Here is a 24,599-nt window from a genome sequence, read left to right as displayed (position 1 = left end):
AAGGGAGGGTTATAATGAATGACACCTATGGTTCCGTGGTCCCAGCCTATGAGATCTATGCATATTTTGTCTTAAATGCGTTCTGAGAAGGTCTTCACCCTCAAGAAATTTTAGCTTTTTTTTTTTTTTTTTTTTTTTTTAGATTTCCTTCTTTGTGGCTAGTGGCTAGGTTCCAAAAGTAACATGTGCTTGTTGTTTACAAAGGAAAATTCAACTGGAAAATGTATTATGCAGAAAGGAAAGTCTCCTTCAACCCCATCCTCTGAGAGAGAATCACTCTTAAAATAGGTATATAATTATCTTGGCTTATTTCTATGCATATATTAGTATTTTTGTGATATATACACATGTGTATATAGCATGTGTGCATATGCATATTGCATGCATATATATCTTATTTATGCTGTACTAAAACTTGATTTTTTTCAGGTAGCAGTTGAAATAATATCTTTGCACGTCAGTACATATAGTTACCTTCTTTTTTTAATTGAGGTGTGATTGACATGTAATACTATGTTAGCTTTAAGTTGTATACCATAATGATTCAACATTTGCATGTATTGTAAAATGATACCCACAAATCTACTTAACATCTGTTACATAGTTAAAATTTTCTTTTCTTGTGATGAGAACTTTTAAGATCTACTCTCAGTAACTTTCAATTACGCAATACAGTAGGATTAACCATAGTCATCATGCTGTACGTTACATAAGCTACCTTATTTTTCAAATGCCTCGTACAGTGTCACTAACTGAATATTGGAGGCACACCAAAATCATGTTTTGGCCAAATGGTCAAGTGGTACGTCATATTTAGATGAAACTAAAGCTAAATATCACTGTCATAGAATGGATGTCTGGAATACAAAAAAAAAAAAATCTGAAAACTTAACAGAACTTGAAATTTTTTAATAAAAGTTTATAGTAGTCAGATTTAATTTTGACAATATATATTCTCCTTTTTCCCCAATACCTGGCGTTGGATTATTCCTGCAGTCACTATAATATACTACACAGAGTATAGTACCGCTGATACTAATGTTGCCCCTCGGCAACTAACCTTGTCCTCTCCAATAATAACTAGGCAATAGACTAGTTAAAGACTTACAACCTCATTAACCACTGGCCTTGGAGATTTGTGTGACGATCATGAGTTTAATGGAAGGAATCTCAGAAATTGAAGCATTGTGCACTGCCAGAAACATACTCTCTCGATGTTTTTAGGAGCATACACGTAAGATTGCTGCCAACACATATATCCAACTTTTTAATATTTTTGTTGCCTCATACAATTAGTTATTTGAAAAAAATCTGTCATTAACTTTGGCTCTAAAATTGTGGCAGTAAATTAATGTGGTTGACTTTCAAGATGTAACAGAATTGTTTCAATATCACGTGTATCTGTATCTTGGCTTTCCTTGCATATACACCAGCTTCCCCGTGATTTCTGCAATAGAATGATATGAGACTTCTTATATGTTAGAAAAATGTGAATTCTCAAAGTATATCAGTTTCGTTTAAATATGCCCCCTGCCTTATTTAGCAAATTCTAGTGAATAAATCATGTTCGTAATAAGCTATCATTGGATTTAGCAGGCCTGTGATTTTGGCATTCTTATCAAAGTAGAATATTAGGGGATTTTTGTTGCTCAAGCAGCCTGTGTAACAGGTACCGGCTCTTCCTCCATCTTTGGCTGAAGAAGAAGAAGAAGAAGAAGAAGAAGAAGAAGAAGAAGGGGAAGGGGAGGAGGAGGAAGAGGAAGAGGAAGAAGAAGAAGAGGAAGAAGAGGAAGAAGAGGAAGAGGAAGAAGAAGAAGAGAAGGAAGAAGAAGAGAAGGAAGAAGAAGAAGGAAGAAGAAGAAGAAGAAGAAGAAGAAGAAGAAGAAGAAGAAGAAAGAAAGAAAGTACAGCACTCCTTTTATGCTTTCTAGTTCTGTCCATTACACTGTGCCTTAATTACCATCTGAACATACAGTGTGACCGAAACTTTGAACGCTTGCAGCTCTTAAGACACCCATGTTTGTTCATTGTCAACCACAGTTAGCTGTCACTGTTCATTGGTTTCTACTCTATACTTCTCCATCTGGACTCACCATGTGAGTGTGAGAGACCAGGAACTCTTCCAACAAGAGAGTAAAGCAGGAGCAGGATTGAATAGATTGTTAAGGAACTGTGCTGTTTGTTTGAGAGAGTGTGAGCAGGGGAGGGGCCGAGGGGCCAGGGTTGGGGGGGGGGAGGTAGAGGAGGGGGAGAGAGAGAGAGAGAGAGAGAGAGAGAGAGAATATCAATCTGAAGCAGGCTCCATACCTAGCGAAGAGCTGGACATGGGGCTTGGTCCCACAAATCGTGAGATCGTGGCCTGAGCTGAAACGTAGAGTCAGACGCTCAACTGCTGTTTTATTTAAAGTAGGTCTACATGTCCAAATGTCTGATGCACAGGGTAGAGGAGTAGCACATTTGGTACTATCACCATTGTTTTTGTGCATGTTGCAGTATAATTGAGGAAGAAGAATTTCGGTAACACCTTTTCCAGAAGCACTCTTGAAATGCTAAGATTCATGATTTCCACAAGTCTGGATACTCTTTCATCTTCAGTGACAGGATCAGAGGGGTTGGCATTCTTTCGTAGGCATTTGAACAAGCTTATTTTTCAATGTTGGCCTCTCTGTGATTTATTATAATTTTAATTTTTTTTTCAACATTTATTTATTTTTTGGGACAGAGAGAGACAGAGCATGAATGGGTGAGGGGCAGAGAGAGAGGGAGACACAGAATCGGAAACAGGCTCCAGGCTCTGAGCCATCAGCCCAGAGCCCGACGCAGGGCACGGACCGCAAGATCATGACCTGGCTGAAGTCGGACGCTTAACCGACTGCGCCACCCAGGCGCCCCTATAATTTTAAAAATGTGTTTTTGAAGTTTGATTACTGTAAGCAAATTGTGTTTTCAGCATCTCATTTTCCTCAAGCATTTTCTTCTTTGTATTTTTTATGTGTACATTTTATATGAATCATGATGATTTGGTGGATGTCATTGTGATTTTGTAGATGTTCCTATTCTTAAAATGTTTACATTGCTCAATTATAAAATCCATGTCTGATAAGTCAAATATCTTAACCTCTGTGGATCTTTTTAGGGTTTTATCCCCCCCTCCCCCCGTCACCTTAGTTTTTTGTTACCTTGGTCTCCTCTCCTGATATGCTTGATGGTTTTTAATGAACTCTGGACACTGGTTATGAAAAATAGTAGAGATAATTTTAGGCTATTGATAATGTCATTTTCTTCCAAAAAGGATTTACTTTTGCTTCTTATGGGCAGAATCAGAGACTGAGATGATTTATAGCTTTGCCTTAGACTGTGGGAGGTCTGGCTTATTCCTACTTCATCCCCACCATTACTCCTCCTCCTTCTCCTTCTCCTCCTTCTCCTCCTCCTCCTTCTCCTTCTCCTCCTCCTCCTCCTCCTCCTCCTCCCCCTCCTCCTCCTCCTCCTCCTCCTCCCCCTCCCTCTCCCCCTCCCTCTCCCCCTCCCTCTCCCCCTCCCTCTCCCCCCCTCCCCCTCCCCTTCCTTCTCCTTCTCCTTCTCCTCCTCTTTCTCCTCCTCCTTCTCCTCCTCCTTCTCTTCCTCCCCCTCCTCCTCCCCCTCCTCCTTCTTCCTTTTAATGTTTATTTATTTATTTTTGAGAGAAAGCATGCAAATGGTGGAGGGGAGAGAATCCCAAGCAGGCTCCATGCACAGAGCCTGATGGGGTTCAATCTCACAACTGTGACCTGAGTCAAAATAAAAAGCTGGACACTGAACCAACTGAGCCACCCAGGTGCCCCCCAACTCCCACTTCTAAGATGTACTCATCAGGGCTCCCATGTGAATGTCTTGGGTTTTCCAAGATTCTTCCTCATCCTTGGAGCCTGAATTCCAATTTTTGTCTGCCCTGTACCTTAAAACTAGCAAAAGCTCTCTGCATTCCCTGGTTGTTACTTTATGCTCAGTTCTTCAGTTTCTCAGGACCACCTGTGGGAATGAATAAATGCCTCAAAGGGAAAAGCAGTTCTAAATGTCAGGCTTATCTCCTTAGCTTCTCTTCTTTCTGAGACCTTTGTCACTTGTGTGCTAAGTGGCTCTTTTTGGCCTAGTGTTCCTAAGCTGTTCTCAGTAAGAGGATTGGTTTACATCAAGCTATTTAGCCACTGTTGGAATCTTACCTGTATTTGAAAGTGAATATTCAAATATTAGACAGTGTAGCATGCCTTGTTTGTATTACTGTTACCTTGCGCTGGTTATATATTATTCTATGCAGTCATAGCATCATTTATAATGATTATAGCATTATTTATAATAGCATTATTATATAGCATTATTATATATTATATAACATTATTTATAATATAGAAGCTCAGGAATGCCAAAAATAACACTGAATATGGCATTCAGATATTTGGTCAAGTTTTAAAAATCTACCAGATAGATTTTTAATTTATTCATATATGTGTATATATATAATTATATATATAATATATATATATTTATATATATTATATATATAATTATATATATAATATATATATATTTATATATATTAGCAAATGGTATTTCTTATTTTCACTCCTTTTCCTCTTTTTCTACTAGGTGGTTTATTCTGGTTGATTTGCAGAAGCTCTTATTAACCCTTTGCTTATGTGTGCTATAAATGTTTATCATTAGCAAATACTGCTACATTTCAGATTTATTGAGGTTTTTGGTGGCCTTTTTATAGCTCTTTTTAAAAACTAATGTCGCACAGATATTTATAGAGTACACAGATACAACCATAATATATATGTGCACATACTCATATCTATATATACATAAAAAACCTTATTATATCATTCAGATCCTTTATTGTCATAATTTTTGAGGGATCAAATTGATTTGCCGATGACTAAGAGTATTAACTTTACCCCTTCTAATAGTGGTGTTCTTGGTCCTTTTTGCTTTTAATTTGATCTTGCCAAATGTTCATATTTCTGACCCATGTGTTTTGGAAATGATGGGGGTAGTATAGGGTCTAATTTTATCTTTGTCTCTTTAATTTTGAATTCTTCACTTTCTTTTTCCTCTTTTAATTTAGAAGAATGGATTCTATGGTTAAGTCACCTGAGAGGTATCACAAAAGAGTATAAATATGATATGAATGGGTAGAAGTGTGTGGGTCTTCTAGACAAGGGGGGAGGATTGAAAAAGAAAGAGCCTAGGATAGAATATGAAGTATGTTTGGAATGTGAAAAGAAGTCAACTCGAGCAGAAAGTCTGAAGAAATAGGAAGCAAACATGGGTTATTGAGGGAGGATCACATTTTGGAGAATCCTGAAAGCTAGAGAGAGAAAGAATTCTTCATGTGTAAATTAGATGTTCTTAATGCAGATAACCAAATAAGTATGCATTTACAAAATAAGCCCTGTGTCAAAGCTTGCTGTCCAGGATCATCTTTCACGCTTGTTTATGTTGATCTTACGTGTTCATTTTCCTTTATTCCACGAGCTCAGAGCAGTGCACCAGGATTCACATGAACTAATTTTGTGCACCTTCTTTGAGTTTTACTTTGCATTTGACATTCTAACCAGGTGAGTTTTAGAGTGATGGTTGAGGACGGTCACCTCACCTGAGAGAGATAGTAAAAGTCTGTCATATCGTGGGTAAGTCTACAACTTCTTTCCTTCAATTCGCTTCTTCTGCCTTTTCAGCTGCACCTGCTCCCCAAATCATAAATCTGTTTCCTTGCATACATTAAGCAGATGAGATGAAAATGTGCTAAATACGAGTAGATGGCCATGTCTGCAGGCCTGAACTATTTTGTTGCCTCTCGAGTAGCATGGAGATGGTGGCTTACTGAGAATTGGGTGAAACGGTGAATGATGGCGCCCACAATATTTTCAAGGGCACAGATTGCTGTGTAAGGATGTGGAAGCCAAGAACTTCGACTGAATGATGTCGCCGAATTCAGGACAGTTAGCTCTTCAGAAGTGGCAATTTTATGCCAGAGGGGAGATATAGAGAACTGAGCCTTTTCCTTTGGCTTTTGCATAAAATTGTGGGTTTTTTTTTTTCTTCTATCTCTAGGGGACTCATTCTCTCAGTTCCGCTTTGTCGAGGAGAAGGAGTGGGATGCTGAAGCGTCGTGTCCAAAACAGGTAAGATGGTTTGTCTCGAATGCGGGTTGGCTCTGCTCAAGGCTGGAGGCTAACATCCTTACATTATTGTTGAGATAGAGTCTCCGTGTACAAAAGTCATTCATGTACAGTTTAGTCTCCGTTACAGAAACCGTTCAGAAAATGTCTGGGAAGCTTAAATTATACAGGTCTTTGAAGCTAGAGTTCACCTTTACATCTGGCCATCTGTGTGAATTCCTCACATAGACTGGGCTGCAAGGTAGTGAGTTTATAGTCATGATTTTTGTGTGGATTGCTCTGCCGTTGGGCCTCTCTTCTTTCCCTTTCTGTGAAACTTCTCCTTGGAGTTGAAAAGTAATTTTTTCCCCCTCATACTGCTTTTGGTATCAGGTGAAAAAAAATCCTCAAGTTTATAGCTTTAGATAACTCTTTATCTGTAATTAGAAGAATAAAGCTATAAAAATAAGGACAAATATCACAGAAGCCTTTCAGCGAATCCAGAAAGGCCAACCACTTCATTCGCTTTGTGTTCGTGCCATACTTCCATCCCAAGGAGTTTCGATTCTTTTCCAAGTGGGATTTGACTGATTGTTTCCATATGAGAGATGACAGGTGTTCTTACCCTTTTACAAAGCGCAGAGAATGAGTAGTGGCTTGTCATGGGCTCTCTGACTCCATGGCTAGGGCATACTGTCTGATACAATGATTAGACAATCTGTCCACAGCTTCAGGCAGGTGGCTGAATAGCAGACCTGAAGCCCAAGGGTCGGGCACCCTCCTCCCCATTCTGCTATTAGCTCCGCACACATGCACACTGTAAGTGGTTCATTTTACCCCTGGACTGGTGTGATGTCTACTTGTTTGGGATGAGCATTGATTTACCACACTGTGCGGCGGGGGGTGTTACTTACAAAGTGACTGCCTGTCACTTTACATAGGGCATGTATTACCCCATGGAGAAAGTAGGGAATTAAAAATATTGTCTGCTTGAGTCTGTGTGGGCAGATGCCTGAGGTGCAGTTTAGCATTCTAGGACAAATTGCAAACAGATAACCTCTCACATTTCAACTCCTTTTGGGCGGTGTTGACTCCCAGAGAAGGTTTCAGTTATCCCGAGGGTTTCAAATAATCCTAAAGTTCTTCATTCATCAGAACACTGAGAACTTGCTCTTTACTAGATATTTTATTAGATGCAGCCTGTTCAAAGATGAACCAGACAGAGACCATGCTCGTGCATTGCCCGTAGCACGGTGGCTGACCTAAAGTAGATGATCAGCAAATATTTTTGTAATGAATGAAAAAGCGTGACATAAAATAAGTGGGGTCATCAGTGAATGAAGATAATACTGTGGGGACCACTTTGGGCTGGCAGGGATGGAGAGTAGCACCCGGGGAAAGAGATCGTTTGCTGCGTCTCGGCAGAGGAGTGTGATTCTGGGGGGTCCTGTCAAGGGAGGAGAGCTGAAAGACCGGCCGTGCTGAGAGTCAGGATGTCATTGGGGTGCAGTGTTCCCAGAGGAGGGGGCTTCAGGGGTTGTCCTGGGCCAGTTAGTACCAGCAGTTTGATCTTCATTTTCTTCTCGGGGGAAGTTTAGCATGTGGGTAAGAGCACAGACCTTGGAGAGACATGCCTGAAGGTGGGTGTATCTTAGTTCTAGGACTTGGGCTGACTTGTTTCCTTCTCTTGTGTTCTCATCTGTAAAATGGAACTAATAATAGGATATAACTTGGGGTTATAATGATGGTTTATTTCTATCATCTTCTGCCTTTTTCTAAAAGGTCATTTGTAATCATCACCTGATATATATGTAATTTTTTGTTTGTTGATAGAATTCGGCATTTTATGTGGACTGTGAGTCATTGGTTCGCGCCCTTCAAGAACTGCCTCTCTCGCTCCGACTCAATGTCGCTGCTGAATTGGTCCAGGTAAAAACGCTGATAGCATCTTCCAGCCAGTGTGGGTTAGGGCAGCAGAAGAAAAAACGAGTGAAAAATATCCCTCTGCAGAATGTCTCACAGTGAGCTTTTCCTTTCGTAAATCTGAGGGTTTTGTATCAAGGTAGCATTTTGAAAAGTTTTAAGGGAGAATGAAGTAATTTTTAGAGTTTTTTTCTTTTCTTTTGTTTCTTTCTTTTTTTTTTTTTACATTTTACATTTGAAACATTTTGAAGGATCAAAGGTAATGGAACTGAATGAAATGCAAAAAGATAAAGTCTAGCTGGTATTTTACTCACAAACCTATATGCCAGACTCTTTGTTAGCACTAAGGGGTGATCAGACAGACATGGTTCCTGCTCTTTGGAGCTTAATCTGTTGGGAAATTGGAGTATCAATCAAGTGACCCAATTGTGTTAAGTCCTACGAAGGAGAAGCCTAGTGTGCTGTGAGCATACATAATAACGAACCCGATCTACTTTGGTGTGCTTAAGAATGCCTTTCCTGCAGGAGTGTCCGATTAGCTGAGATCCAAAGTAGAACAACGTCTGAGTTGGAATTTAAAGAAGAGTGACCCAACCGGATCTACCTTGGCAATACTGCTCATAACGATAATAGCAAGGGCCATTCTGGGTGCAGGATAGTAGAGAGTAGACTAGGGGAATAGGCAGAAGTGTCTGGTAAATGTGTGCGTGCAGGCACGTGGCGGAGGAGAGTGGAGGAGGGGAAGCAAAACAGGAGGCCGCTGCACGGGTCCCGTGGGATCCCTGTGTGATCGTGTTGCTGGGGCTAGGGTGATGATGGTGGAGGTGACAGAGAGCTTGACTTTACTTTTGAGCACCTGTGGGTAAAACTGGCAGGACTTGGTCAAGTACTAGAAATGGAGAGCAAGCGAAGAATTGTTCTAGGCTTTCCATCTTGGGCACCTAGGCGGTGGGGCAGCATCAGGAAAGGCAAGGTTGGGACATTACGGGTTTGTGCCTCTGAGATAGCAAAGTGCAAACAGTAGTTGGATAGAGAAATTGATGGTGCAGAATTAAGGGCTCAAAACATAAATGTAGGAGACACCAGCGTAAGACAGCAGTTGAATAATGAACTGAGACGAGGAGGCCCAGTGGACGAGACTACAGGAACTTGAAAATGTTAATTGTGGCTCCACTGAATTATTTAAAAAGCGAAACCCTGAGCAGTCCTAATTGTAAATAGAATCCCGGCAACTAAAATGATCAGCTTCATTCTGCACCTGAATGTGATGCTACGCTGGAGCAGATGCACAAATTGGTTACCCACGCGGGTTGAATTCAGGGCTGGAGGACAGTTAAGGGCAGGGCAGAGAAGTAGAGAGGACGGCATTTGCCTCTAAGGGGGAATCGCCATAGAGCTTTAGAAGTGTTTGGGGTTTTCTTACGGATTGGGAAACCACCGCTGTCTCTGCTGGGTGTCCAGAGATGTTCCAAGTCCCGCCATGCATCGTTGGGTCCCCCAGAATGAGAAATGGTTGTTAGCACTACACATCAGGGTAGCACTGAGATGAAGGTGATGGGGCCTCAGGACTTAGGGAGAAACAGGAAGCGCTGTGAGCATTTGAAAGTGAGGATGTCGTATCAGTGGCAGGCCTTAGAAGAAAGGTATAAAACAATCACAGGAACTTTGAAAACCCGGGTCCTAGTTTTAAATCTCACCCCCACCCCACCCAGTGATGTAGAGCAAACTGTGTTTGCACATTTGAATTACTGGGGGAGTTAAAAAAGCAACACCAGACACCCAGTCCAGAACAAATTCAACGACTCCAGGATTATAATGAAAGACCACATCCCAGCTTTATCTTGCACACTGAGAATGATGGATGAATATTTATGTGTCAAGCCATACTGCTCTGAAAGCCCTGAGGGGTCATTAGCAAGCTGGATCTGCTCAGAATGCTTAAATGCAGGGACAGGTCTTCCAACAGTAGTTGAACCTCATTCTCCATCTACCCACCCTGCTGCCATGCTGGTCACCCCATGCCTCCCCGCCTCCCCACCAGAACAGAGCTTCTCAGTCTTCACTCCACATTACAGTCCCCTGAAGAGTTAACTTTTGTTAAGTCATTACAGAAAAGTGCACGCATAAGTATGTATAACCATGGAATCTGCATCCAGAGCAAGAATCAGGATATTGCCAGCACCCCAGAAGCCACCCCTCCCTCGAGTCACTACTGCCCTAAAAACTACTATCCTGATTCCTAATACTAAAGATCAGTTTTGCCCATTTTTGTACTTTTTACGAATGTAATCAAGTATGTTTTCTTTCCTGTCTGGCATTTTTTACTCAAATGTTAGCAAGCGTCCCTCTTACCTTGGGGAGCTTCTCCCTTCACCTTTCTTATTCACACATTGATTGGCTGATTGCTTCTCGGTGCCTTTTACAGATGTTTATGTCCTCACAGATGGAAGTATACGTACATTCATATAGACCTGTGGTGCTGCCAGCTCTCAGGGCAGTTATAGAAAGACATGGCCCTTTTGATTTCAACTCTGAGTTAACACACAGTGGAGGTGGGGCAGAGGGGGAGGCCCAGCCCTGTTGTGTTTCAGTGAGGTCTCCCATGTTTTAGCCCCCATCAGTAAGGAACGGTGCTGGGGCAGGGCCTGAATTCGAGACCCTTTGTGGACTTGCTGTCTGGATAGAATTAGCCATTGCCCAAAGTTTGGCTTCCTTTGTTTTTGCTTAAGCAAATGTGGCAGGACTCAAGATTTTTTTAACTCTTTATGCTTCTCTTTCAGACCACTCTTCCTTTAGAGCTTCCTCAGGTGAAACCAAAGAGAAATGATGAAGGCAAGGGACGAGGGATGCAGTTAAAAGGGCCCTTGGGGCCTGGAGGAAGGGGGTCTGCTGAGCTGAAGTCTGTTGCTGCTGGCTGCCCCATGTACCTGGGTAAAGATAGCCCAGGTCCCACAAAGGGTTCCCGGGAACCCACTGGCCCACTGCAGTCAGCAGCAGGCCCCTTGGAGGAAGAGTTAGATCTGCTGCTGAGTTTAGATACACCTATAAAAGAGGGAGAGAACATCTTACCAGACCAGACATCTCAGGACCGAGGATCTGAGAAAGATGGGGAGGTGGCCCCAGAAGAAAAAGGTATGGCTTCCATTTGATTCCCTATCCCTCTTCCTGTTTTTCTGCAAACAGCCCCACCTGCGTCCCATCCATACACATCTCCATCAGCGTCTGACATCGATCTGCTGTGGTCCATGGACATCTATTTCTGTGCTCACATCCCCACTTCCCCCTGAGCTGACCTTTCTGACACCCTTCCTCCCACTCGATACACCCGGCTTCCAAAGCTGCTACCTGCCTGACTGCAATATTAAACCCGGGGCTGCAGATTGAACTCGAGCTATAAAAAGGCATTAAGCTTCTCCTGGTCCTCAGCTGTGCATCAGCAGGCCTTTTAATCGACTATCTGAACAGGCCAGTTAACCAACTCTCCAGACTTCTTGCTTGCTGTTTCGATCTTATTTTTTACAAAAGAGCACTCCCTCCCTTGTGTGTGCTCTGCGAGACAGTGGCCCATCTGATAGGGAGAGGCCGAGGGTGACTGCTGCAGCCACACACTGCCTTGGAGAACCTTTGAAGACTTTCCAGGAGTGCTACAATAGTCAAAACAAAACTGAGCTGTTGGTCTTTTTTAAGAAACTAGTGAACGGTAAAAGGCAACTTCAGAATAACTAGAGGGGCAAATCTCTACCCCATTTATTGTGAGGATATTACTGTAACTGATTGAATAACTGAATGTTTCCCCTTGTTGTAAGCAAACAGGTAGGGCTGACTTCTGTCATGGAACAAGCTCCAAGGCAGCCTTAACCCTCACTCTGGGGACCAACGTGTAGTTGTTAACACTGCTTTTATTTCCCCAGCTCCTGCAGAGCCCTCTGTGGTGGAAGAAAAGAACGTGGAACCGGAGCAAGCAAGTACATCAAAAACTGTTACCGAGGAAGAGCTCGAAGACTGGTTGGACAGCATGATTTCCTAACGTATAGAAAGAAAAATGAAAAAAAGTGCCTGAAGCAAATTTTGGTGGCCGTGTCAGCAAGGGCGGGCCCGAGGCTGTCCTTCCAGAACAGCTGGTTTACAAGCATGCCCCACGCCAGTGCGTTCTGTCAACGCTTGCCGCGGTACAGCCTACCTCTGTGTTCCACAACACGAGACTATACCTTTAAGAGGCTCCTTGCATTTTTTCTCTGGCTTAGTGATCTAGTAGATCCCTTAAGGGCAGGGGATGTTAGGGCTCTTGTTTCCAGCCTCCTTCCTTTCAATGTTTACGGCAGAGCAGGTGCTGCTGATAGACACAAGCAACAAGGCATGCATTTGGCCCAAATAAATGAACACTGGTGTGTGGACTTCCTTTCTTTCCTGGGTGGGGTTTTAGGCCATTTGTGTCGTGTCCCTTTTCCCAGCTGTCACAGTGCGGCTGCGGAGTCAGCGGCAAGAGGTGCAACGCAAGACGCCAACGCCACAGAGTGGGGTGTATTACTTTATTGCAGTGGGCACTTCCTTTTATTTAAGGAGATTCACCTAAACACAGCAGCTCCACTACTTACAAGGGGACCAGAAAGCAGTACTCAATTTGGCATAAGATTGAACTTTTTCTGAATTTTCAGTACAGTACTTCTAATAACAGCAGTTGACAAGCTGTTACTGGAAAAAAAAAATTATATGAATAACCTTCAAGTGCAGTTTCATAAAGACAGAAGATCACAACTAATTAATGGAACTATGTCCATCTGGGACATAAACATAAAAAATTTGCATAGCTATATCTAAAGAGATTTTTAAGGCACTTAATCGATATTTCAGTGTCGACAAAGTGTGTTTTTTTTTTCTATTTCTGTAACTGCTTAAAGCTTTTCAAGCTGATTCTGAATACATTCACTAGCAAGTACCATGGGAGAAATTTGCAGTTAAAATGATGTTTTTTGTAGTTCAGATCATGAGTCACTAGTGGATACTGTCATGTGACATCCAAGTGCGTAAAATTTCAGGTACAGTGCGTTGAAGACTTCATATTTCTAGTCCTTTCCTCAATGACTGCCATTGTGACAAACTAGTTCCATTACAACTGAAAAACTGGAAGGTATTCAATTACAGTTTCCTTGCTTCTTTGCCTTCTTTTAACATTTTGAGAGGTTGTCTCCCACAGGGCTATGTCCATTAGGCACAAAAAGCCAAATCAATTCCACGATCTCACATATTTAACAAACACTTTCTCATAAGGGAGGCATTTAGAATATGTCACATTTCAATTATTTTGCAGAACTGTAAAAGGATTTATTCCACTGGAAGTGGTCCAGAACTGTGGAGTTTCTTTCTGATTTATCCAAGCTGATCTTCGTATTGTTTCCGAAAGCAGTCACCAGCTGGGAAGAAATCCCAACACCTTTCTTGGTACATCTTCCAGACATAAGATTCCTGAAACAATGGGAACAAAGGGTACTTCTTTTGAAACCACAGTAAGCTAAAGCCTACGTTGTTTTTACTCTGTAGGTATCCCTTTGGGAATGGTGAGGGGGTTTCATTTATATGAGGCCCAACTAGAACCTTCTTCCTTGCTCTGTTCCCAGCCTAGACTATTTTGAGAGCAAAAAGTCATTCCCTACCCGACTCCTCCTCCCTTTCCCCGCAAAACTCACAACACTGAACACCATGCAATGATTGCCAGTAAATTGCTTAAAGATCTAGAAATAAGCTCATTCTGTGCCACTGATACTTGGTAGTAGGCAGAATAATGCACAACGAGGGGACAGTGAGTGCTAGCTCGGGCAGACACCTGGGGCACTGAAGGCAGATCCAGAACCAAGTGCCTCACAAGTGTGTGAGCTGTGAAGTTTTCCTACAACCCTGATGATGTTGGAATACTTGATAACCTACCTTCTCTTCCCTTGTTCTCTATCTTTGCATTTCTTTCTCCTACTTAATCACAGAATCCCTTTTGACACATACTTTCACTCATACTATCCACACCTCCACATTCCCTGCGTCACCCACACATGAGGTGGTTATCTTTCTCAGGCTGTCTCTCACACCATTTTACTCTCTTTGTTAAGCCGCCCACTCAGCTTCTCCTTGTCTTTTTCTCTGTAATGTTCTCCCCACCTCCAGCTATTCTACTCTGAAGCAGTAACCATAAGGGTTTAGAAAATGTCAGTGTTAGCTGGGAAGGATAACCAGAAAGTCTTTAGGAATAGATGGGAGTTGCCTTAGGATGTGGGGTTTCTCAGGTCACAAAGAGATGGCGGAATAACACAGAGGAAGAACGCATGTGAGACACTAAGGGAATCATCGGTCTACTTCAGACATTCGATGCTCTGGTGAGTCTCAAGGCTTCTGAAAAGGAAACTCAATGCAGGGCTATGCTTTTTTTTTTAATCAAAAAATTATTTTATTATTTCTTTTGTTTTAAGCTCATGCCATTTTCTTTTTGTTGTTATTACAAAAGCAATTTAAATCATGACCGAAAGTCAGAAAACGTAGCCCAACAAAAAAACCAACACTCATAACCCACCAGCCAGAGAGACAAGCATTGCTAACACTTCTGTGACAAGACTTTCAGACCATTTTCCTCACTGGCTATGAGTTCAGGTAGCAGGGGAAGAGTGGTGTTTTGTCACATGTTTTCTAATCCAACGTAATATATTTAGTCAATCTAATTCTAAGTGCAGAAAACTCTAGACTGCAGGGCTATGATTCTTAAGATATTTTATTTCTCACCTGACCCGTGTGTTCTGTTTCATCTTTGTTAATCAGATACATCAGGAAGAACCTGGAACAAGAGAAAAAAGGTATAAGTGAGAAAAAGACATTACTTTGGTTACTCTTTTTGTGAGGAGAAATTCTTTTGTCCCTAAACCTTGAGCTAAGACAACTTATGAGGAAGCATTTTGGCTATCTTTTTAAAAAGCCCTAAACAACCAAATGGTGACTAAAACGCTCTTAATAGGTGAACACAGAACTGAAATTATGTGTGTGTCTCAAGGATAGGTCATGGAAAAGGTGGAAAGTATTTAACCTCCTTAAGTTGCTGCGACTCTTCCAGAAATAGTTTTGTTTGCATTATGGATACCAGAGAAAAGTCCAAGTAGTCTCACTTGTTCTAATTGTGATGGGTCTGAGGTTTGGGTCTGTTTTTCTGGAACACACAAGTATCCATGGAGGCGGGGGCTGATCATTCAGCTCACATTGCATGATCTGAGAGACCACTTCCAAACGAGCCAGTCTCTTGCCCTCTGAGTATAGGACTGTGAGGCTGGAGGTGGGGAGAACCGGAGCCCCAGATTTCACATCCTTTGGGGTGTCCTTAGGGTTATAGCTTCAGAAGCTATGAACAGATTTGGTTCCTTCCTCCCTCTTCCTTGATCAGACTAAGAAGAAGGTATGGCCAGTAGCTTTATGAGGTCTGATACCCAGGCATGTAGGACATTACTCCTTTCCTCGCACATTTATTTGACAAAGCACTGTTTTTAGGGGGAGTTTCAAACATGAATAAGGGGGTTCTCTCAAGCTTGCTGCTAGAGCTGCACAGAGCCAGAAGGGACATTGTTACAATACATAGTGCTCTGGGAAGACGTACAAGCAGGCCGCATAGCACCATTTGACATTCCTCTATTCACAAGTCCTCACAAATGCTCCCCTTTTATAGAAGGACATCCATCCCAGTCACCTCCATTGAGACGAAAACTCTCTTACTGAGAATTAACAATCATGAATACTCACGACTTGAAGGGTATGCTAAAGTTTTTTTAGTTTTTGTTCTCGTTAGGATTTTTTTAAATTTGCGTTTTCGTCTTGAACTCACATTCTAGGGAAAAAAAAATATGTCTTTGCTACTTCTCTTTAACAATAACACCTTTCCCAAAGGCTAGGGCTGTTCCATCCTAAAGAGAGGTTAGTTTTTCCTCAACAATAAAATGTTGACTCAGGGGGAAGAGCTAAGCCAGGGAGCCGCTTTTTTTCTTTTCTTGAAAATGATCACGGAGAGAAGCTGTATCGTCAGGTACTCTATATTCTCTAAGGTACAGGATTCATACACAGTGCATAGCACACAACAGGCTCTGAATATCTTGTTCTTGAGTGAATGCTCTACCTCAGAACAAGTACATACTTACTGGAGCTTCCAGGGGGCCAAGCTCTAGGTGCTGGGACACCCACACCCACAACTATCCCATGCTTGCAGAGCTCGTATGTTCAAGGAGAGGACGGGCAGGGTGAGGCCTGCAAACTGACCATGGAATCCGGCAACACGCAGGGTGCCGACCGCCCTGATGGAGGCCCCTGTGGTGTGGTGGGGAGGAAGGCCTGACCAGAATGGGATCACCGGAGAATGGGAAGAGAAAAAACGGAGGCGGTAAACACAGACATTTTAAGTTTTGCTGGAAAGGAAAGAAAGAAGCAGGGCAATAATAGCTGGAAGTAAAAGTAGGGCGGTAGCCTTTTTGCTTTGTTTAGGATTTTCAAAGAGAACGCATGTATGGTGATAGGGAAAGTCCAGTAGAGAAAGAGAAATGGCTGTAGTGATGTATGGGGTCTGATCCTGGGTGGAGGGGCTGACCGTGGCTATCAGTAGGAACGGCCCACAGCCCCCATCTGTCAACACCCGGGAGACGCAGAGAATAGGGACAAAGGTGCAGGCTCTTGGGGGCTGCTTGAAGTTTTTCCTAATCACCTCTCCTTTTTGAGAGGAATAGGCAGAAATGGCACCCACAGAGGGGACACTGAGGACACAACTGTTTATTTTAACCTGCCACTCCTTCCCCCAGCCACTGGCCCCTCCATTGACCAAGGGTACTCACAAATAGTTGGCTAAGTTGTGCTCCTGTAAGGTGTGTGTTTCAAAACCATGAGGGGTCGTGTCAAAGTAGTCATTGCCAATCCCGCAGATGAAACATTTAGTCTAAGAAGAACAAGAGAAGCAGTGAAGGCATTAGCAAACATGACATTACAGGTGGGCGCAAAGAAAGGGGTGATGATCTCTGACTGAACTGATAACCAATGAAGGATACTTCTCTCCTTAACGTGTTGGGCTATTAGTCGTCTACTTCACAGGGTCCCATACCTAGCTCCTTGCTAGCCGAGGATGCTTGCTCCTGCCCAAGCAGGGGACGTGGTGAAGGCACCAGGGTGGCAGGCTGGGGATGGATAGGGTAGGGTGCAGAGCAGAGAGGGTGGCACAGAAGAAATGCCCAGAGCTGGCAGACAGGTGCAGGGAGGGAACAGGGAAGGCAGACAAAACTTTATTGGTAACTTGCCTAAAATTTGTCTGGCCCTTGGTAATAGCAGACCCTATTATTTAAAAAGTCCCTTTACGGGGCACCTGGGTGGCTCGGTTGAGGGTCCGGCTTCGGCTCAGGTCATGATCTTGTGGTTTGTGAGTTCAAGCCCCACATTGGGCTCACTGCTGTCAGCTCAGAGCCCACTTCGGATCCTCTGTCCCCTCTTTCTGCCCCTCCCCATCTTGCGCTCTCTCAAAAATAAAGGTTTTTTTTTTTTTTTTTTAATGTTTTACTATAAGCTACAAAAATAGAGTTGGAACTAGTCGAACATTACCTCCATATCTTCTCGCACCTGTTCCTGTTGGTCTCTTAGCTCTCCAAAAGCATCAATAATAAGACCTGGTATTTTAAATACAAAGACAGATAAAGTGTTTAGAATACTCTGTTTAGTGGCTCAGGGCAGTGGTTCAATTGTTGAGGCCACAGTGTTTTGAAAAAAAGTGAATTATCAAGGCTGATTAAAGAAAAATCAGAAAAAATAGTTGTGTTTTCAAGTATTGCATCCAGGCTAACCATTTCTCATTGTTCCTCTTCCTCCACCTTGCTGCAGTGTTGGATGCTAACCACGGACTTCGTGACCCACTTGGCTCTCCCCTAGTCCTTCCCTGTTCTATGTTGCTTGGCCATTCCGTTTCCAGTCCTGTGGGCTCTTCCTCTTCTCTAGCCCCTTAGGCAGTGATGTAGATCAGGATTCCTCTTCAGGTTCTTTGCTTCTGCTTCCGGAGCATCTCCTCTCCACTCACATCTTTGATCACCACCACCAGCACTGATGTATCCCATTTGTACTGTTGCATTCGTGTTTATTTTCTGTGTGCTTATTATACATTATTTCTATCCTATTCCATTCCTGACAGGTCTCTTGAAAGACTTACCACAGTTACCCACTTATTAGCCCTCAACACCCGCATGTTTATAGGTACCTCAACTTGGTGTGACTCCAACTAAATTCATCATCTTCCTCTAATTCCTGACAAGTTGTTGACTACAATAGCAGTACCCCTCCCCCCAAAAGATTAAAAAAAAAAACCCAAAACAAACACGTCACTCTCTCATAGCTCCTTTCTCTGCTCCTTCCCCACCCTAATGCCTGGGAAGAAAAATAAGGGCAGGAACCATGAGGCTGTGGGACAAGACTAGCCACAGGAGGGATCTAGGAAGCAGAAGGAGAAGGAAACAACCAGAGTGGGGGATAATAGGGGGGAGGAGGAGTCCTCCCGTGGCATTCTCAAGTTTCTTATGTCAGTGCCCCTATCTTTGGCTCTATGTACAGCCGAATCCCTGCATACAGGAGATAGTCAATAAATATTTACTGAATTAACAAGTAAATAAATGTCCAAACCTCTATACAAAACGTCACAGACACAGAGCAAGAAAGAACTAGATCTAATAAGCCCTGTTCATATTTAACTGGCAACCCTACCTTGAATGATGGCCAGCAAGATGACAATGACAAAGAAGAAGAACGTGATATCAAAGACAATGCGGTACATTTCGTAAGGATCACCAGCAGGGTCTTCAATTTCGTCGCCAATGCCGCCTCCTGCTCTTACTCCCACATACATGTGGAATAGGTAACACTAGAGAAGAACAATAGTGGCCATTCAGATAAAAGTCACGGAGCTCTGTCTTTAGCAAGATGGTCCAAACCTTCGCCTGCGGGAGGCAGGACACAGCCCTCTCCGGTGATGTCAGTATTCTGCTGCCAGCTGCTGTCCTCTGCAGCCCCTGGTCAGTGTGGGGTGTCTAAAGGTGGAAAGACTGTGGGTACGTGTAGCCTTTAAAAGATTTTTTTTAAATGAGCAGATAATAAGTTTTGAACTATTTGACACCTGTACGAGAATTCATGTAGGAAACGTCTAAGTTAAAACACCTTTGGACCCTGATGAGCATGCTTTTGCCAGATGCTCATTTTCCCTCCTTTAAAGTTGCAGCCTCCGGAAAAGGCCTCCTCCTACTTCCACATCCTCTGTGCACCCAGGAGGGCAGGGATTCCTACAGCTTCTGAGAGAAGATGACTTCTGCTCCCGTGCTGCATGGGTCATCCAGGGCAGGGATCTGCCGGATCCTAGAGCAGGGCGCTGCCCCCCCACCATCAGTCCTGCCTAGAGGGGTGAGGTTCAGAGGGAAAAGCATGGAGATAGATGCATGCTGGTCACACTGGTGCTCTAGTGACTGTTACATTGCTGTCTGATAGGGGTACCTGCCCCAAGAAAGCATAAGGTGAGTCTTTGGCCAGAATGTTACCTGTATTAAATGATCACAAGGTAGGGTAGTTCAATGTCACCTGTCCCTGACACACAGTGTTTGCCTGAAATCTCATCATTAGGAACATCTACAGATGCATGTGTCACTCTGCCAGCTCCCCGGGAGCTGTGTTCTTCTTGCCCACTAGTGGCTGGCCTGACAGGAACCTTCTGCCCCGCTAGCCTGCCACTCGCATTTTGTCAGACTATAGCGGCTGTTCTGGGAAAAAAAAAAATCCCCTGGGGCTTCCGGAAATAAACTGGGCACCAGATTCATGGGACTACACCCCTAGATTTCCGAGACAAAGAACCAAAGCTTGACTTCCAAGAAATTTAGATGTGTGTCTGTCCACATTCAGATACAGGTAATTCGCATCTTTACCACAAATGTAGGTGACAGAGACTCTCTGTGCAGTGTGCTCTTTCAACCTAGGTGTAGGTGAGTGCTCCCAAACCCTGTTTCATTCCGTCCCTCTGTCTTTCCTGGACACTTCTCCCTTTCAGAGATGTGGATTCTTCTCTAGTCTCTGTTGTCGCTGTGACCCTCCAGTTCCTCCCTACCCAGGGAGGACAGTGACCAGCTGGCCTGCGGGGGGGGGGGGGTGTCTCACTGTCATCATGTCGTCACACTTCATATCAGGCTCATCGTCATCTTCACTTTTGTTGTAGAACTTGCGGAAGAAGTTGAAGGCCACCACGGTGTAGAGGTAAACCACCACGGCCAGGAGACCCACAGTCAGAACCAGCTGTGAGCGGGAAAGAGACAGGAGAAAGGAGGTGGGTCTTCTCCACCCTCAGAGGTTCTTGGAGACCCCAAGGAAACAAGAAAGGGGACAGAGGAGGGGGTAGGAGCGAAGGTTGCTCTACTGCAAGTGGAGAAAATGGGCTATGGGGAGAAGACAGTAACACTGAGGGCTTGTGGACTAAATTCATCACCTCCAGCATCTCAGAACGTGACTGAATTTGGAGGTCAGGCCCGTAAAGAGGTAAATGAGAACGAGGCATTTAGAATCAGCCCCACTCTGATCTAACTGGAGTTCTTACAAGAGGAGGACGTTAGGACACAAAGAGACAGCAGGAGCTGCAGGCACAGAGGGAAGAGCAAGTGACAAAGTAAGAGGCTGGCCAGGTGTAAACTGAGGACAGAGGCCTCCGAGTCCACCTTGATCTTAGACTCCCAGCCTCCAGAACGGAGAAAAGATAAACGTCCCTAGTTTCCTTCCATCTATTGTTTGGGCCACCGGCCTGGTTCTGTCACAGCAGCCCTGGCAGACACATACCTGGGGATGGGACTGGGCTAAATAATCTATGAAGGCAGGTAGGACTGAATAGAAACTGTGCTAGGAGGAGGTTCCCTAGGTTTTTTACAGAGAGAGCAGGGAGCTGAGGCTTCACGATCTGGCTTCCACTCCAACGCTGCTTCTAAAGAAATTAAAGGTTGGGGCTCTCTCTCTCTCAAAAAATGAATAAACCTTAAAATTTTTTTTTTAATAAATTAAACATTCTTCGGACTGGTGGGTGTCCCTACATTACACGTTTTCATAAATAACCATGAGTGGAAAACTGTGATAGCTTTGAAGTTAGTATAAGAATTATTTATGATGGTTTAGCAAAGTGACGTTTCTCATCATCAACAAATCTGCCTAAAACCTTTGCAGGGGCACAGGGCATGCTTATTTCCAGGCTTCAGGAAGTACTACAAATGAGGACTAGGCAGGACCTGCTCATCTGGCCCATTTGACAGACTGGGGGCTGAGCCGAAGCTAGGAAGATCACAGTCTTTATGAATACAAGAAACAAATTCAGAGGCTTCTTCGAATGGTGAATAGTAACTTACCAAACCTCAGACCGCAGACCTCACAGAATGCAGTTCGTTTTAGAAACAGAGAACCTGGGCTTTGCGCCAAGGAAGAAATGGGCTAGTTCTGCCACTTAGCAGCTGTGTGGTCTTGGGTGAGACACTCAGCCTCTCTGAACTTCAGTTCACTCATCTGTCAAGTGAACATAACATCTACCTTACAAGGTAGTTGTGAGCCTGTCATAGTACTTGGCTGATGGCACCCAAAGCTGGGCATGTTGTTTTGTTTGCTTTTTACAATCTTGCCAGAGTTTATTCAGCAAGCCCATATAAAAAATTCATGGTTTCCCCTTTCCATTTAAGGTACAGTTGGGCGTAATGCCATTAAGCTGAATCAATAAAAACTGAAGTTTCAATATCTGAGTAAAGGGGAAGAAATGAATTCTGAAAGAGCATATTGTAATACTGGCATTCCACAGATCACACTTTAGGAAACACTGCCTTTATAGGATCAAACTTCCCAAGACACACACGTAAAAATACACAATGGCCTTTCTCCCAGGAACCTATAGGGAAGCATTTAGCACGCTAAGCAAATACCTACATCACAGTCTGTCATTACCTCCCCAAACTTGAGTGGTTTGAATGCGGCGGCAAATTTCTATCTCTAGCTTTTCTCTGTTCTTTTTATCTTCAACTAAAACGAGAAACACTGACTGCTGCTAGTGCCAGAAACCTAGAAGAAACAAACCACCCTAATACTTGATGGTCTAGCACCTTTTATCTTGCAGAAACTTTTTTGAGTATCGTTGACAATGAAACACTGGTTGCAGGTGTACAACATAGTGATTCGACATCTCTATTTGTTGTGCCATGCTCAGCATAAATGTAGCTACCATCTGTCGCCATGTAATGCTGTGACAATATCCTTGACTACATTCCCTATCCTGAGCCTCTTATTACCACGGCTCATTCATCCCATAACTGGGAGCCTGGACCCACAACTCCCTTCCCTCTGGCAAACCACTGGTTCTCTGTATTTGTAGATCTGCTTCTATCACCTTTCACTGTAGAACAGTTAAAGGTCAATTTGACTTTAGTTTTTTCTGGTTGGAATCCCTATTGTTTTTTAAGGCATACAAGATGATTTAATAGGTGTACACATTGTAAAATGATACAGCAATCAGGTTAATTAACAGATCTGTCACCTCACACAGTTACCATTATTATCTGTGTGTGGCGGGGCGGGGAGGGTGGTGAGAACACTTCTGATCTACTGTCTTAGCAAATTTCAAGTATATGAGACAGTATTTTTAACTATAAGCACCATGTTTTATATTAGATCCCCCAAATGTATTTGTCTTATAACTGAAAGTCTGTACTCTCTGAGCAACACTTCCATTTCCTCCAGCCCCTGGCAACCATCATTCTACTCTTTGGTTCTAGGAGTTCAATTTCTTTCGATTCCACATATAAGTGAGATCATACAGTATTTGTATTTCTGTGTCTAGCTTATCTGACTTAGCATTAATGCCATCAAGGTCCATCTATGTTGTTGTGAGTGCTATGGTTTCCTTTTTTTTTTTATTATGGCTGATTAATATGCCATTATATATACATACCACATTTTCTTTATCCTTTCGTCTATTGATGGACACTCCGGTTTTTTCCATATCTTGACTATTATGAATAATGCTTCAATGAACACGGAATGCAGATATCTCTTTGAGATAGTGATCTCATTTCCTTTGGATATATACCCCTAAGTAGGATTGGTGGATCATGGGGTAGCCCTTCATCTCATTTTTTGAGGAATTTTCGTATGGTTTTCCCAATGGCTGTACAAAGCTGGGCACATTTTAAGTTCATTCTTTTCTCCCTCTCCTACACAAAGGTTTAGAGACGTGAGGGAACTCCTGCCTCACTTAGGAAGTTGCACTTAATGAGGAACGAAATGCTAAAGAGTTTGAATTTGTTGACAGAAAGAGCCATTAGAGGATTTTAATCAAGGGAATGACCCTGACAGCACTGTAGAAGACAGACTAGACACTGATGAGACTGGACATAGCCATGACTATAGACAGATATAGATATAGACATATATGTGTATATATATATATATATATATATATATATATATATATATATATATGTAGAAGTCATTGCTTCCTAGTCAGAAGCATGTATCAGAAGTGCCTGGGAAGTTTTCTAAATACATAGCCTACTTACCAATCCCCAGGGAATGTATCAGATTCATGGAGGAAAGGGTAAACCTAAAAAGAGTCTCCAAAGTGATTCTGAGATGCCCATCACCTGCTTTCCTCCCCCCTTTCCTGAACATTTGATTAAATGTTCAGGGTTTCTAAACCAAGCTCTTAGGGCTCTTAAGTGATGGCCACAAGTTTGCAAAAACAATCTAGTAGTTCACGTGTTTGGCCAAGAAATGTGTACTATACTCTAAGACCCACAGTTGTACACTAGCAATACTACCTGTTGTTGGCTCCCCCCCCCCAATCCGTATCGAGGCCCCTCCTGTTCTGCATCAGGATAAACCCAATACCTGTTTGCCGTTGTGAGTTACAGATGACAGAATAGTCCTCAGCGTCTTGAAGCCCATTGCAATGTCTAGCAGATGGGCAGCAAAGAAGAAATTGTTGTAGTGGCCCAGGATCGACATGGTTGTATACCAGGCAAGGTAGAGAAAGGACTGTGGAAACAGAGGCAATTTAGTAACTTTTCAGGCATTCCGGCCTCATGATGGGCCCATTAAACACTCCCCCCCTTTTTTTTCCCTCATCTTTGGGAACAGAGCGAGTGAAAGCCTGTCTGCCTTACACTACTGTTCCCCAGGTATGGTGAAGGCCCTCCATCTTTCATAAGCAATCAGTGAATCTTTCTTGGCACCCCCTAGCGTGTTACCCAATGGCATCTAATGACATCCCTGGCCCTGTGGCACAGAATCTCATTTTTCCAGATGCCATACTCACGTTATCGGTAAAAACAACTCCCAGCTTCCAGATATGGTACTTCATGTCGATGGAACTCAGCCTAAAGGGAGACAAGTAATTTTAAAACTTATGTCAGAATGCAGTTAAGTGTTTAATAAGGGGAAAAATTCAGTTTTTTTCCTCTCAGGTTTAATAATCTAAATACAGCTCTGAGTTTTGCAAGC

General features: G+C 43.1%; 2 protein-coding genes across 2 annotated transcripts in view; one reads left to right on the top strand and one right to left on the bottom strand.

Moving 5' to 3' along the window:
* AVEN (apoptosis and caspase activation inhibitor) overlaps positions 1-12,460 on the top strand; it is a 195,663-nt gene extending 183,203 nt beyond the window's left edge. Inside the window, exons 4-7 of the mRNA XM_053225089.1 lie at positions 6,097-6,167; positions 7,977-8,072; positions 10,847-11,198; positions 11,978-12,460. Coding sequence (XP_053081064.1) covers positions 6,097-6,167; positions 7,977-8,072; positions 10,847-11,198; positions 11,978-12,093 — 635 coding nt within the window. The 3' untranslated portion in view covers positions 12,094-12,460. The remainder of the gene's footprint in view (positions 1-6,096; positions 6,168-7,976; positions 8,073-10,846; positions 11,199-11,977) is intronic.
* A 121-nt stretch (positions 12,461-12,581) lies between these two features.
* RYR3 (ryanodine receptor 3) overlaps positions 12,582-24,599 on the bottom strand; it is a 525,783-nt gene continuing 513,765 nt past the window's right edge. The window contains exons 96-103 of the mRNA XM_053224214.1: positions 24,415-24,475; positions 23,988-24,134; positions 20,241-20,375; positions 18,807-18,963; positions 17,661-17,725; positions 16,907-17,007; positions 14,829-14,880; positions 12,582-13,529 (exon numbers count right to left, since the gene is read on the bottom strand). Coding sequence (XP_053080189.1) covers positions 13,434-13,529; positions 14,829-14,880; positions 16,907-17,007; positions 17,661-17,725; positions 18,807-18,963; positions 20,241-20,375; positions 23,988-24,134; positions 24,415-24,475 — 814 coding nt within the window. The 3' untranslated portion in view covers positions 12,582-13,433. The remainder of the gene's footprint in view (positions 13,530-14,828; positions 14,881-16,906; positions 17,008-17,660; positions 17,726-18,806; positions 18,964-20,240; positions 20,376-23,987; positions 24,135-24,414; positions 24,476-24,599) is intronic.

This window comes from Acinonyx jubatus, chromosome B3 (assembly GCF_027475565.1).
Source record: "Acinonyx jubatus isolate Ajub_Pintada_27869175 chromosome B3, VMU_Ajub_asm_v1.0, whole genome shotgun sequence".
In the NCBI taxonomy this organism is placed as follows: Eukaryota; Metazoa; Chordata; class Mammalia; order Carnivora; family Felidae; genus Acinonyx; species Acinonyx jubatus.
This window is presented reverse-complemented; position numbering and strand designations above follow the sequence as displayed.